The sequence below is a fragment of the Hordeum vulgare genome, chromosome 5H (assembly GCF_904849725.1).
Source record: "Hordeum vulgare subsp. vulgare chromosome 5H, MorexV3_pseudomolecules_assembly, whole genome shotgun sequence".
Lineage (NCBI taxonomy): Eukaryota > Viridiplantae > Streptophyta > Magnoliopsida > Poales > Poaceae > Hordeum > Hordeum vulgare.
The window spans coordinates 527,455,625-527,471,262 of NC_058522.1; the positions used below are offsets into that span (position 1 = coordinate 527,455,625).

General features: G+C 48.5%; 1 protein-coding gene across 1 annotated transcript; it reads right to left on the minus strand.

The window, feature by feature from the left end:
• Positions 1–10,008: 10,008 nt before the first annotated feature.
• Positions 10,009–14,942, minus strand: LOC123452255 (transcriptional adapter ADA2). The gene is made up of 12 exons (XM_045128884.1): positions 14,618–14,942; positions 14,279–14,516; positions 13,587–13,652; positions 13,395–13,520; positions 13,241–13,316; positions 12,636–12,702; positions 12,486–12,544; positions 12,326–12,391; positions 11,710–11,932; positions 11,173–11,383; positions 10,705–11,019; positions 10,009–10,608 (listed from the first exon to the last, which is right to left on the minus strand). The coding sequence occupies exons 1-12, from the start codon at positions 14,668–14,670 to the stop codon at positions 10,402–10,404; spliced, it is 1,707 nt and encodes a 568-aa protein (XP_044984819.1). The 5' UTR covers positions 14,671–14,942; the 3' UTR covers positions 10,009–10,401.
• Positions 14,943–15,638: the final 696 nt, after the last annotated feature.

Sequence of the window (15,638 nt, forward strand, 5' to 3'; positions counted from 1 at the left end):
CCCAGAACCCTTTCGGTGGTCCCAGTACAATACCGATGATCCCCGAAACATTTCCGGTGATCAATTCTCCACTTCCTATATATGAATCTTTACCTATGGACCATTCCAGAACTCCTTGTGACGTCCGGGATCTCATACGGGACTCCGAACAACCTTCAGTAACCACATACTATTCCCATTACAACTCTAGCATCATCGAACCTTAAGTGTGTAGACCCTACGGGTTCGGGAACCATGCAGACATGACTGAGACACCTCTCCGGCCAATAACCAACAACGGGATCTGGATACCCATGTTGGCTCCCACATGTTCCACGATGATCTCATCGGATGAACCACGATGTCGGGTGACGGGGATATAGCCCTAGGGTATGGTCATAGGTCTGACCAATACGTCCTACCCAAGGGCACCTCATTATTAGTTTAAGGACTACAAGGGAAATTCCTACTGGATCATGACAACATCTAATCCACTCGGTACGGATCCACTCAGACAAGTACATTCCATCCACTCGGATGACAGTCAACCACTCGGCCGTATGACTCACTCGGTCATGTAAATACCAACAGTCGGCAAGACATCTGTAGTGGGCTGACATTATGGCATCAATGCCCCATCTTGTAACATAAGAGGTGAGGAGGTGGTGCACTCTATATAAGCCACCCCCCTCCACATAGCTAGGGGCAGGATCTTCTTCTTCTCCTCCTTCGGGCTCATTCTTGCCCCCGAGCTCTGGCTCTCTCTCTACACCATGTAACTCATGTCCATGACAGATAAAACAAAGCCTCTCCGAAGCACGAGACGTAGGGTTGTTATCTCCACTGTGAGAGGCCTGAACTCGCTAAAACCACCGTGTCACCCATGTGCATCTTGATAGATCATGCTCCGTTATCCTACCCTCTTTCTATTGTCAGAATCGTTACCACGACATTTGGCGCCCACCGTGGGGCGTGGCGTCTATCGAGCCATGATGCATATGGTTATTTCTTCAGCCACCAGCGGCAGATCGATTCCCACTGGTGCCCTCTATTCAGTTTCATCTTCATGATTTAACACCTTTGTTTTGTACTGTTCATCTCCAAGACAAACAAAGCATCAGGGAAACAAACATCCATTCAAGCACATACAAGAAGAACCATCAAACTTCAGCAAGAGCGGCATGAGATCAGGAAGCCGATCACGTCTCCACACACGGCCTTCGACACCATTCGCCACGTCGTCGACTCCGGTCTTGTGTTCTCGGCCACTCGACAACAACCTCCGTGGTGCAGGCGCAGGCTCGACATGGAGCAGACTCCGAGCTCTGCACCAAGCATAGACTGGTGCTATTCCAGGAGGAGCGGACCGTGGACGATCGGCTGCAGCAGCACGGGGGCGCCGTCGTGGAGCGGAAGCGCACCAAGAGGCCGCGCCACCAGACACCGCCGATGGCCTGCTCCTTGGCGTCCTCCTCCGAGAGCACCACCACCGAGGAGGAGTACATGGCCCACTGCCTCATCCTCCTCACCCAGGGCGCCGCGCCGCCCGTCGCCTCGAGGCCGCCACCACCCGCCCTCGCCACGGTGCCGCAGGATGCTCGGCAGGGGACGCCGTCACTTCCTCCGCCCGGCCCTCTGCCGGCGCCGGCGACCAAGACGGAGAGGTACACCAGCCGCAAGTACACGGAGGCGGCCACCACCGCGGACGGCGTCAGGGCCGGCTTCTACGTGTACGAGTGCAAGACCTGCAACAAGTGCTTCCCCACCTTCCAAGCCCTCGGCGGCCACCGCGCCAGCCACAAGAAGCCACGCCTCGCCGGCGCCGACGACGACAGCCCCGCAAACGCCACAACCGTCGCCATCGCCAAGTTGTCCAAGCCGTCGGCGATGAAGACGGCATCGCCACCGCTGACGCAGATGACGACAGCATCGCCGCCTCCGCCTCCGCCGCCTCAGGTCGACGTCACCCCGGACGTGACCACCATGTTGAGCCTCAACAACGGCGGCAGCGCCGTTTGCAACGCTATCAATACCAGGCAGCCACCTCCTCGAGCCATAACTGCCTGCGGGAAATAAGGAAATCGGAGGACGGCTCCCACCAGTGGGAAACTCCGCTGACACCGCTTTGTCGAGGTATAATCGCCTCATTAAGTGCCATCAATTAAACATTTTTCACATCAGTTAACTGTGCATGCATGCATGCATAACCGCACGTCATCATGGGTATGCCTTAATTATCCGTCATCATGCATAACCAGATTATGTGTGGTCCGTAATCCCAAAAATAGAATCGAACAGAAACAAAAATATTTGTAGCTATGCTTGCCACTAACTTACATGACACCGCTTTGTCGAGATGAATTTTGCATACAGATGACCAACATGCAGTGACTCGGTCGTCCTACATGTTGTCGCTCGGTCGGACGCGTCGTCATCACTCGGCCGCTCTGCGCACCGTCGCTCAGTCGGACACGCGTCGTCAGCACTCGACCGCCCCGTGCGCCGTCACTCAGTCGGACGCGTGGTCATCACTCGGTGGCCCTACATATCGTCGCTCGGACGGACGCGTCGTCATCACTCGGCTGCTCTGCGCACCGTCGCTCAGTCGGACACGCATCGTCCGCACTCGGCCGCCCCACGTCGTCACTCAGTCGGACGCGTCGTCATCACTCGGCCGCCCTGCATGCTGTCACTCAGTCGGACGCGTCGTCAGCGCTCGGCCGCCCTGCGCGCCGTCCCTCACTCGGATCCGTTGTCAGCACTCGGCAGCTTCGCGTGTCGTCACTCGGCTGGAGGCTCCTTCGTCACCTGGATGCTCTGCGCGTCGTCACTCGGCCGCCCCGCGTGTCGCCACTCAGCTAGACGCATCTTCATCGCTTGACCGCCCAACATGTTGCCACTCAGCCAGACGTGTCTACTTCGCTCGACCGCCCCGCGCGTCGTCAGGCAGCTAAGTCATTTTTCACATACTGCATTCTATTAAATAATCGTTTCTACATTACCGAGTGTCGAGGAAGTCGCACATGACGTTCACTCGGAGGCCACGCAACTGAGCGTACCTCTGCACTCGGTTGTTTATTTTTATGTGGGAACACTCCACTTCCGCTTCGTTTGGGTCCAGTACTCAAACGAGTTCAGCCAGATCCTTCACTCTTTTAGACTCTTGCTGGTTCCGAACCAGCAATCACGTGGCACACCCAGCGGGTGTCTATGGGTGCAATTTACACAAACTATTTCAGAAAAGATCATATTACTTTGATAATTTTTTACGCTGGCTTGTGCTATTTTTCATACACAGGTTACTCGATGCATCCGTCCGCCATCCTCGTCGCTGCTCAGGCTCAGTCGCCGCAACGATCATTCATGCGTTTTCACGTGTTCGGAAGCCCTTTCAATGGCGTAGTGGACACGGCCGCCCCACGTGCCGTCGATGGTCGGACGCCTCCTCGACATACATCACTTGGCCACCCCGCGCGTTGCCACCCAGCCAGAATCGTCTACCTCACTCGGATGCCATGCGCATCGCCACTCTGTGTGGCACATCTTCATCATTCGGCTGCCCCGCGTGCCACCGCTCAGCTTAGCTGCGACTCTGTATCGCCTAAGTTAAAAAACTACTCCGAGTGCAGACATGCTCCGCACTCGGCGGCTTAGCTGCGACTCCGTATCGCCTAAGTTTAAAACTACTCCGAGTGCGGACATGCTTCACACTCGGGGGCTTAGCTGCGACTCCGTATCGCCTAAGTTAAAAACAACTCTGAGTGCGGACATGCTCCACACTCGGGGGGCTTAGCTGCAACTCCGTATCGCCTAAGTTAAAAACTACTCCGAGTGCGGACATGCTCCGCACTCGGGGGGCTTAGCTGCGACTCCGTATCGCCTAAGTTAAAAACTACTCCGAGTATGGACACGCTCCACACTCGGGGGCTTAGATGTGACTCCGTATAGCCTAAGTAAAAACAACTCCGAGTACGGACACGCTCCACACTCGGGGTCTTAGCTGCGACTCTGTATCGCCTAAGTTCAAAACTACTCCGAGTGCGGACATGCTCCACACTCGGGGACTTAGCTGCGACTCCGTGTCGCCTAAGTTAAAACTACTTCGAGTACGGACACGCTCCACACTCGTGAACTTAGCTGCGACTCTGTATCGCCTAAGTTAAAAACAACTCTGAGTGTGGACATACTCCACACTCGGGGGCTTAGCTGCGACTCCGTATCGCCTAAGTTCAAAACTACTCCGAGTGCGGACATGCTCCACACTCGGGGACTTAGCTGCGACTCGTGTCGCCTAAGTTAAAACTACTTCGAGTACGAACGCGCTCCACACTCGGGAACTTAGCTGCGACTCTGTATCGCCTAAGTTAAAAACAACTCTGAGTGCAGACATGCTCCGCACTCGGGGGCTTCACTACGACTCCGTATCGCCTAAGTTAAAAACTACTCCGAGTACAGACATGCTCCACACTCGGGAACTTAGTTGCGACCCCGTATCGCCTAAGTTAAAAAAAATACACTCGGAGACTTGACTTTGATCCAGAAATCATATGATGCAGATTCTACAAACATTCAACATAATGAGCACTGGAAGTCTTAAACCCTCTGCCAGACTCATCTAGTCCGACAGAGGCTCGGGGACTACACCCAGTGGGTGCACTTAGCGTGCCCCCACTAGAAGAGAAATACAAAAAAGAAACATTCTGCTTGGTCAGGTCCACCAACAATATCCAAGTTCAACAGATTCAACAGATTCCAACCGACTACCAGCAGTCAGTCAGAGTCTCAAGATCCTGTTGGTCACTCGGATCTACTTCAATTCTTAAGTTCACTCGGACGTACTACTCAGCGGAATCGATCAGGGCGAATGATGAAGACTTCAATCAACGCATAATTTTGCAAGGCCCTGAAGCACGTTCAAGTTCGGTCTGCTGCTACAAGATTTACATCGACACCTTCACCACTCGGACCCTGATCCATTCGGAGGCTAATGACGGGGATATAGCCCTAGGGTAGGGTCATAGGTCTGACCAATACGTCCTACCCAAGGGCACCTCATTATTAGTTTAAGGACTACAAGGGAAATTCCTACTGGATCGTGACAACATCTAATCCACTCGGTACGGATCCACTCAGACAAGAAAATTCCATCCACTCGGATGACAGTCAACCATTCGGCCGTATGACTCACTCGGTCATGTAAATACCAACAGTCGGCAAGACATCTGTAGTGGGCTGACATTATGGCATCAATGCCCCATCTTGTAACATAAGAGGTGAGGAGGTGGCGCACTCTATATAAGCCACCCCCCTCCACATAGCTAGGGGCAGGATCTTCTTCTTCTCCTCCTTCGGGCTCATTCTTTCCCCCGAGCTCTGGCTCTCTCTCTACACCATGTAACTCATGTCCATGACAGATAAAACAAAGCCTCTCCGGAGCACGAGACATAGGGTTGTTATCTCCACTGTGAGAGGCCTGAACTCGCTAAAACCACCGTGTCACCCATGTGCATCTTGATAGATCATGCTCCGTTATCCTACCCTCTTTCTATTGTCGGAATCGTTACCACAACATCGGGGATTCAATCAATCCCGTACGCAATTCCCTTTGTCTACGAGTATAACACTTGCCCGAGATTCGATCGTCGGTATCCCTATACCTTGTTCAATCTCGTTACCGACAACTCTCTTTACTCGTTCCGTGACACATCATCCCGTGGCTAACTCCTTAGTCACATTGAGCTCATTATGATGATGCATAACCAAGTGGGCCCAGAGATACCTCTCCGTCACACGGAGCGACAAATCCCAGCCTCGATTCGTGCCAACCCAACATACACTTTCGGAGATACCTGTAGTGCGCCTTTATAATCATCCAGTTACATTGTGACGTTTGATACACCCAAAGCACTCCTACGGTATCCAGGAGTTGCACAATCTCATGGTCTAAGGAAATGATACTTGACATCAGAAAAGCTTTAGCAGACGAACAATACGATCTAGTGCTATGCTTAGGATTGGGTCTTGTCCATCACATCATTCTCCTAATAATGTGATCATGTTATCAATGACATCCAATGTCCACGATCAGGAAACCATGACCATCTATTGATCAACGAGCTAGCCAACTAGAGGCTCACTAGGGACACATTGTGGTCTATGTCTTCACACATTATTATGGTTTCCGGTCAATACAATTATAGCATGAATAATAGACAATTATCATGAACTACGAAATATAATAATAACCGCTTTATTATTGTCTCTAGGGCATATTTCCAACACATATACCTTGACAAAGTTTTCAAGAAGTTCAAAATGGGTCAGTCCAAGAAAAGGTTCTTGCTTGTATTGCAAGGTTTGGAGTTGAGTAAGATCAATGCCGAGTGATGGTAGAAGATAGAGAAAAGATGAGTGTCGTCCCCTATGCTTCAGCCATAGGCTCTATCATGTATGCAATGATGTGCACAAGACCTGATGTCAGCCTTGCCATAAGTATGACGGGAATGATTCAAAGTGATCCAGGAATGGAATGCTCGAGAGCGGTCAAGAATATTCTGAAGTACCTGAAAAGCACTAAGGAAATGTTTCTCGTATATGGAGGTGATAAAGAGCACGTCATAAAGGGTTACATCGATGCAAGCTTTGACACTGATCCGGATGACTCTAAGTCTCAAACCGGATACACATTTATTCTCAATGGCGGTAAGGTAAGCTTGTGCAGTTCCAAGCAAAGTGTGGTAGTTGATTCTACATGTGAAGCGGAGTACATAGCTACCTCGGAGGCGAATTAATAAGGTGTCTGGATGAAGGAGTTCATGACAGATCCTGGAGTTGTGCCCAGCGCACTGGATCCAATGACTCTGTTCTATGACAACACTCGTGCCATTGCTCTAGCCAAGGAACCAAGGTTTCACAAGAGGACCAGACACATAAAGTGAATTTTCAATTCCATCTGCGATTACATCAAGGAAGAGGACATAAGTATTTGCAATGAGCACGCGAATCTGAATGTTGCAGACCCGTTGACTAAGCCTCTGCCACGAGCAAAACATGATCAACACCAGAACTATATTAGTGTTAAATTCATTACAATGTAAATCACATAGTGATGTGAGCTAGATTATTGACTCTAGTGCAAGTGGGAGACTGTTGAAAATATGCCCTAGAGGCAATAATAAAGTAATTATTATTATATTTCCTTGTACAAGATAACCGTTTGTTTCCATGCTAGAATTATATTGATTGGAAACTCAAATACATGTGTGGATACATAGACAACACACTGCCCTAGTAAGCCTCTAGTGGACTAGATCGTTGATCGAATATGGTCAAGGTTTCCTGACCATAGACATGAGTTGTCATTTGATAACGGGATCACATCATTGGGAGAATTATGTGATGGACAAGACCCAAACTATAAACGTAGCATATGATCATGTCACTTCACTGCTACTGTTTTCTACATGTCAAGTATTTGTTCCTATGACCATGAGATCATGCAACTCCCGAACACCGGAGGAATGCCTTGTGTGTATCAAACGTCACAACGTAACTGGGTGACTATGGAGGTGCTCTACAGGTATCTCCGAGGGTGTCTGTTGGGTTGGTGTGAATCGAGACTGGGATTTGGCACTCCATATGTCGGAGAGGTATCTCTAGGCCCACTCGGTAATACAACGGAACGAGTAAAGAGACTTGCCGGTAACGAGGTTGAGCTAGGTATGGAGATACCGACGATCGAATCTCGGGCAAGTAACATACCGATAGATAAAGGGAATAGCATACGGGATTGATTGAATCCTTGACATTGAGGTTCAACCGATGAAAGATCTTTGTAGAATATGAAGGAACCGATATGGGCATCCAGGTCCCGCTATTGGTTATTGATCGGAGAGTGTCTCGGTCATGTCTACATAGTTCTCGAACCTGCGGGTTCTACACACTTAAGGTTCGGTGACGATATAAGCATAATTGAGTCATAGTGTTGGTGACCGGAAGTTGTTTGGAGTCCCAGATGAGATCCCGGGCGTGACGAGGAACTCCGGAATAGTCCAGAGGTAAATATTGATATATATGATGAAGGGCATCGGAGTCCGAAAGTGTTTCGAGGTGTACCGAGGGATTCACGGAGTGTCGAAAGGGGTTTCGGGAGGCCCCGACAATTGTTGGGGGGGCTCATGGGCCAAGGAGAGGGGGCACCGCAGCCCACTAGGGGGCTAGGCGCTGCCCCTCTCCCCAACCCACTTCGGTCGAAGGGGCGTGGGCTTCTCCTTGGGGCACCGCTACCCCAACTTGGGTGGCAAGGCACCCAAGTGGGAGGGGCCACCCAGTCCTAGCCGCCGCCCCTCTCCTCCCTTGTCCGAGCCCTTAGGGGAAACCCTAGGGCGCCCTCCCCTCTACCTTCCCCCTATATAGAAAGAGGTAGAGAGAGGGCAGCCACACGACAATCTTGCCGCAGCACTGCACCTCCTCTCCCTCGTAGTTTCTCTCATCCAAAACCCCACGACGAAGCCCTGCTGAGCTGTCACCACCAACACCTCACCACACCTCGTGTTGCCGGAGGACTCGGGCTGCTACCTCACCATTGCTAGCTGGATCAAGAAGGTGAAGGCGTCACCAAGTTGTACGTGTGTTGAGCACGGAGGTGTCGTCCGTTCCGCACTTGATTGGGAGATCGCGGGACGGTTCTTGATTGGATCGCGGAGACGTACCACTACATCAACCGCGTTCTGGAACGCTTCCGCTTAGCGATCTACAAGGGTATGTAGATTCAATCTCTCCTCTCGTAGATGGTCATCACCATGAATAGATCGTGTTTGCACGTAGAAATTTTTTTGTTTCCCATACAACGTTCCCCAACACCAGGCACCGGATCCATGAAGATCCGATCTGGTCAGTGGCAAGCACCACCACCCTGCGTTGGCCGACAACGTCTATACGTTGGATCCAGAAGGATCTAACCCGAACTCGGCGGCACACGCGACCACCGTGTCTTGCCCCTCCCGCAACCACCACATCGTGTCGCAAGAACAAACCCCAGTTGTGGACGCGCTCCAGCCGTGCTCCAGCCGTTGACAGGATCCGCCTGCAGGGCCGTCGCACCCCATGCTAGTCCGGCGCCTCCTCACAAACGATCATCCCGTGCCAGCCATGTCACTTGAAGGGGAGAGGAGCCCCGTCGCCGCCCGTGCCGGCCAGGCTTCGCCCGACGGCGCTGCTGGCGGCGACGAGGAAGAAGGAGAGGCGAGGGCGTACGCCCGACAGCGGCTAGGGTTTCCCCATGATCGCCCACGGGGGCGACAGGAGGGGCTTACGGTTATGGTTGCGTGTCTACATGATGAATTTTTTCACTCTACGCTTCTCTTCATCGACCATGGCTATTGTTTTGGTGTCCTCGTCTTGTTGGGCCTTAGCATAACGACTTTCCGATTGTTTATTACAACAAGGTTAGCCCGGCTCCAAAGAGAAAGAGGCAATGATGGCGACACGTCTTCGGTTCGGTTCAATGCTTATAGTCATCGCTAGGTAGTCAACGGACCTAGATATACTTTTTTATTTCCGATGTTTTTTCTACTTTGACAGATGATAAAAGTATTGGAAGTTTTCTCAAATTTCCGATGTTTTTTCTACTTTGACAGATGATAAAAGTATTGGAAGTTTTCTCAAAAAGAAAAGGAGAGAATAACGTGTCCATACTCACGAAAAGTATTGGAAGTTTTCTCAAAAAGAAAAAGAGAGAATAACGTGTCCATACTCACGAAAGAAATGCTCGATGACCAGTATCAGACCATATAATGAATATGCCACATCGTTGCGGGGATATGATCGCATTCCTCACGAGCCGCCGCCGCCGCCGCTCCTCGTCTTACATGTTTGAAATAGGGCACGCTGCCGAAACCCGCGCTGTCGTTCAGACTTCTCCGCAGGAATGCCTCCCAGGCGGGACCTCAACGTTCATGGCTTTCGGCAGCAGCAGGGACAAAACCTCGACAAACTCAAATCACAACAATCACACACCCAAATGAATGGTTGCACATGAATCCGCATTATCATAAATAAAATGGACAAATGTTTACATACATGGTACATCATTCTCAGTCCCCTAAACCTACAACAAAGGCACTATCACATCATGATCATCACAGTACACTTTCAACAGCAATGGCGTCTATCTCCTCTTTAAAAATCAAACAGCAATGGCAACAACTCACGCTACACATTCCCGCTGCCGGGTAATTTTACAATTTGGCTCGAATGCCTTATTGCACTTCCTTCAGAAATCTGACACAAATCTCAATGTAACACTGCTACAGCCAAGTCATGTAAGTATAGCCTCCTTTCTCACCTGGGCCTCCGTCGTGCTGAGAAACCAAGATTTGGTTCTGGGCCAAGCCTAGAGCAGGCAGAGCCCAAATTGCATAGCTAAACCATCGGAGCCTCCTCGTTGTTACCCAGCTTTTTTGTCACCATATCGTAAACCGTATCGACTTTGGCAGGGTCAACTTTAAACAATACATGGGCATCTTCCTTCTTGACGATGTTGCCCTTGAACATCTCCTGCATCAACACCTCCTGCATTCTCAGATAATGACTGGGTAGCAATCTGTTCTGACAGCACAGAAGTTTTTCCTGAAATAGAGAAGACGAGTCGTTTCTTTATCTTTAACATAGCAAGCACCAAAAGTAAACAAGGCGGCATCAAGAATAAATGAGCAATATCCTTACGCTGACGCTTAATAGCTCTGCCCCAGGAAGACCAACAATGTCCCAATCATCCCATTGCTTAGCGCTTGTTGGTCCTGTGCTTTTTGGAGAATCCCTACCACCGGCATCCAAAATGGCACTACCTTTCTTAAGATCCAAACTCCCATCAGTCTCAACTTTCATAGGCCGGTTTGTTTTGTGTCCTGATTTACTATTTGAAATAAGCTGGCCACTTTCCTTAGCTTTCAGGGCATTCGCCTCATACTCCTTTCTCCTCTTTTGCTCTATGTGTATCTTGGCTTCAGCCAGCGTACGACACCCAGCTGAACGACATTCCTGGCATTAAGAAAACAAATGATGTAATGAACTATTCTTTCCAGATAAAATAAATGGTGGAACTGCAAAATGTAAAGTTAAGGGTTTGAATTTAAGAAAAAAAAATGCAAACATAAAAGTATGGCCATGTAAACTTTGGGGAAAGTAGAACACCTGAAGCTCTTGAATCCTCCTACGGATTTTTCGCTCTTCAATAACACTCCTAACAAGTGCTTCATGTTCCTCCTTGGAAAGGAAACGCATGAAAACCTTGTATCGATGATAAACTTCCTTGTCTTCATTTGTTAGATCCTTCTCCAAAGGATTAGGATATAGTAAATTTCTTTCCAATATGAACTCTTTTCTCCTTTTCCTTTCATCAAGCCTATGAAGACATACTTAACTGGATGAGAAGCATAGAAAAGGTTCTCTCACATCTAATACTCTTTGTGTCATTAAAGATTAAACATGGTCTCTTGGGGTTTATTAATGAAGTCAAACAAGTAGAACTATTTGTGCAAATCATCTAGCAACTAAAGCAATAGGAACATGACGCTATTTTCATCTGATGAATATTACTTAGTAAGAGCAAAGAATAAGCTGCTGCCATGATGACCTTCTCAAAATTAGAGGCATAAACTCAATGTAAGTTACTGCAATAAAATAACTATTTACTACAAACATAATATTTCATCATTGCTGTTAACAAACCTTGACAAGTAAATACGCAGCACACGTAGCTTCAGTTCACGATCAGTTTCCGTATCAGTTTCTTTAAATTCCATCTCTGCGAGGGCTTGTTCAGCATCATTATCATACTCTGGGTCAAACTCATGTCTCTTTGCATTGTACCCACTCAATTCAGTTAAAGAAGGCCCTTCATCTGCAGAATATCTGGGTTTTTTCACACCAATACTTCTATCCATATGACCATCTGGCACACGTAAATTGAACAGATCAATTTTCAATATATGACAGTGCAGGAATCTAAAGAAATATAGTTGGTTATTACAAATAGAAAGCAACCGCTTCCACATCTATCTTTGGTAATATTTTGCAGATAGTAAAAATTTCTAAAAGATCTTTAAGGATAAAAATATGTCTTTATAATTCTCTAGCATGTCACAAATGGTGATATCTTGGGAAACCATAATAAGGGGTGTTTTATTTTGGTTTAATCTGACACCTGTCAGTGGTAATTGACCAATAAATGGACATTATTACTGATGGGAAGGCAACGCTTGACAATGAGCAAAAATACTGAAAATAAAAGGTAGTCCAAATGCATCCATCTGGTCACCAATAAATGGTTTATATATGATCATACCTTCGACTTTAGATAGATTGGAATTATCTTTAAAATGACCAGCAGTTGAAGCTTTCTTGTTTGCGCCTGAAGCAGATTCAACGTGTTAGCAAGATCTGAATCATATACTAATAGACAAAGAAAATACTTAGGATTGGATCTGTCAAATTCCAAAACATACCGCCAGGTATGTGCGAAGGTGATCGACTGGCTGGGCCTTCTCCAAGTGCATCTTCCATCCTATGCAAGATATGAAGGTAATAGTCAGTAAGTAGCCTATTGCAAAGTTTAGATACATGGTCATAAATATTCTAGAGCAAGAATAGCATACTTGACCCTGGAGGGAGAAAACGGTGACTCTGCCTTAGGTGTCAAATCCCCTGATAACAGTGGAATTCCTACAGGAGAAAAGAAGGAAACATGAGATCAAGGCAATCAAATATAGTGAGATATCACATCTTAAGTCTTTACTGCCATTCTTATTCATGTGATGGAGGGAACTACTCATCATGTACTTCTTAGCACCCTCACATTCAGAGCCATTACCAACAGAACAGTATCCTGCAGAACCTTTCTGCTATTTCATTATACTAGCTCATGCGTTTATGCAGATTCTTGTGTTCGTGTCTGTGGTTCTGTGCAAACTGATAAATTTTAGGTATTAATAGTTTTAAGATATCAGAAGGGCAGAAAAAATCCTACTGAATATACTGCTATATCATCCTTGAAGACCAGATCTGTGCAAGCAAAAATGAAAAACCAGCTAAGATTCTTATCACCTATGACAAATTAATATTTAATAACATATGTCAGCCTTCAAAATCCAAACCCAGCTTGTGTCACCAATTAGATCTAATATTCAACAAAAAATATAATATTCAGTTCCACCCTAAATAGATTTTCTTTGTCACCTTAAAAGATGTGACCATGACTCACCTTTTTTACTCTCACCCTGTACTTTAGCCATGGCAAGAAGTTCCTTCCTATTCTTGCCATTAACATGAGACATGTCCTACAATGATGAGGTAGCATTGAATTACGTCTCAATTGTTTTCAACTCCACAAATTAACAAGTAGACAAAATGATTACCGGAAGGGGATAACAAGGTGAGTTCATATATGCAGTAGTATAATGCTCAATGCACTGTGCCTTGCTCTTGGTACCAACATGCTCCGCAACTTCAGCCCAGTTTCCCAGACCATACATTTCAATTCCCTACAATTATAAGAGTCAGAACCCACCACCCAGAAAGTGAACAGAAAAGATGGGTACTGAAAATACCTCTAGAAGAAGGATTTCCTCATCCGCATTCCAATCTGGACAAATGAGAGGAAAAGATAGGTTGTCCTGTTGCAAAATTTTAGTTAAGTTAAAGAATGCAACAGACATGACAAGCACTGACAATACAAAATACTTGAAGTGCTAAGGTGGAAGGTGGTTTCTTTTTTCCTCCTCTTTTTTTTATGAGAACTCTCCTCGAGATGATCTGGGTGTGCATGCATTAAGCCCCATATAGCCAGTTGCAATCAAGATGGTTGAGTAGGGAACCGTGTAGAACCAAACATATGATCTGAGTTCACACATCAGCTGATGACTTACACTTGTAAGTGTATTCAGGTTAAGAAGGATGAAGCCTGAATTGACGGGAACACACTAATACAGTGGTTCTGTGGGTTAATTCAACCTTGGAGTGTTACATTGCATCTTTTGGGTTTCCCGCCTTTTTGACCAAGTATCAATCAGCTCAGACTTACTATTCGATGTGACATGTAGGATGCTAGGACAGATTTGAAGAACCATGCTATACCAGCACATGTACTAACAGCCTGTTGAGTTCACTGCAGTTCAGTTGTGGTAACTCCACTGTTCTATAACACTAGTATTAACATCTGTTACTGCAGCTTCTGGACACTAGTTAGTCAGCTAAGCATGCATTTGTACACAATTAAGCTAAGTGAGCATAGGGCACTGACCATGACCCTGTAGGGGTGGTTGCTCCGATGCGGCTGGACCTCAGCTCCAACGGAGAAGCACTCGACGCAGAGGTCAAAGTCGGGGCACTTGGAGCACTTGAACCGGATCTTCCCGGACAGGTCCTTGTTGCAGTAGTTGCAGTGGTAGAGCGCCTTCTTCCCGTCGCCGGCTCCCCCGCACGCGGCGGAGAGCGAGTCGGACGCATCCCCGGTCGAGGCGACCCTCCTCCGCTTCGACCTGCAGCGAACGGAGACAACGCATTACAGCCATTCGCCCGCAGGCAGGCAAGCAAGCAAGAGCGAAATGCGAAGCGGCGGGCGGAGGGGGCCGAGCGGGACCTGTGGTTGGTATCGTCGTCGCCGGAATTGGGCACCCCGCGGGACCGGCCCATCGCGGACCAAACCCTAGCGCAAACCCCTCGAAACCCTAACCCTAGCTCGCTCGCGCGGGGATCCGCTACCACGCCGCGGCCGGCCGCATCGAGCTGAATCCAGCTGGGTGGGGGGGTGATCCGGGGATTAGGAGGACCGGGGGCGCCGGGGGATCGGCGCCGCGGCGGGGGTCGGGATTTGGCTGGGGCGGGGAGTCGGGGGGAAGACGACCACCATGGGCGACCGCGACGCAGCTACAGATCAGAGCCAGTAGTAGAGTCGGACTAGTATACTGCCGGCGCCAAATCTGGGCCGTCTGTCTGGTGTATCGGACGGCTGACGTCCCTCCGTGGACAAATCTGGGGGATATCTCTTGCAGCCGCTCTGAATCTTCGGGCTAGAGCTGTTCTAATTAAGACGGGGAGTTTTCGGTGCAGAAATCTGGTCATTAGTTTTTTTTCAAATAACTAAGCCAAAAGTTTTGCCTGTCGTACTAATTCAAAAGAGTTTTACTAAGGAATAAAACATTCGGTCGCGTATATGGTTTACTCTCATGTCATTATAACACACACAAACGTCTAGAGCAACTCCAACGCGTCGACTCATTTCTTCCGTGCGTGTTCGTTTGGGACGCAACGAACAGAAAAATCAGCCTAACGCGTTAATTCAAACGGACGCGCGTTCATTTTTCGTCCGCTCGCGGCCTATTCTGGACACAAATTTGGGCGTCAATTACGTTGTCGTGGACACGGGGCGGACACGTGTCTCGCGTGCGTTCTCCTTCCCTCGCCCGCAACGCGGCATCATTGTCTTTCCTTCTTATCCCCTCCCCCTCCACCCACCCGTCGTCCGCAAGCACACAAACCCTAGACCGACGACCCCATTTTCCCCGGCCACCCTAGCTCTGTAGCACCAAATCCACCGGTGGGGTACCTCCTTTATCCCAGTGCGGGAGGCCTATTGATGGATCTGCGGCGGTAAAACAGGC

Coding starts and splice junctions, on each gene's coding strand:
- LOC123452255 (XM_045128884.1), bottom strand. CDS start 14,670: ATGGGCCGGTCCCGCGGGGTGCCCAATTCCGGCGACGACGATACCAAC. Junction 13,317..13,394: donor CACCTTGTTATCCCCTTCCG/GTAATCATTTTG, acceptor TCATCATTGTAG/GACATGTCTCATGTTAATGG. Junction 11,933..12,325: donor CAATCTATCTAAAGTCGAAG/GTATGATCATAT, acceptor TACGTGTGCCAG/ATGGTCATATGGATAGAAGT.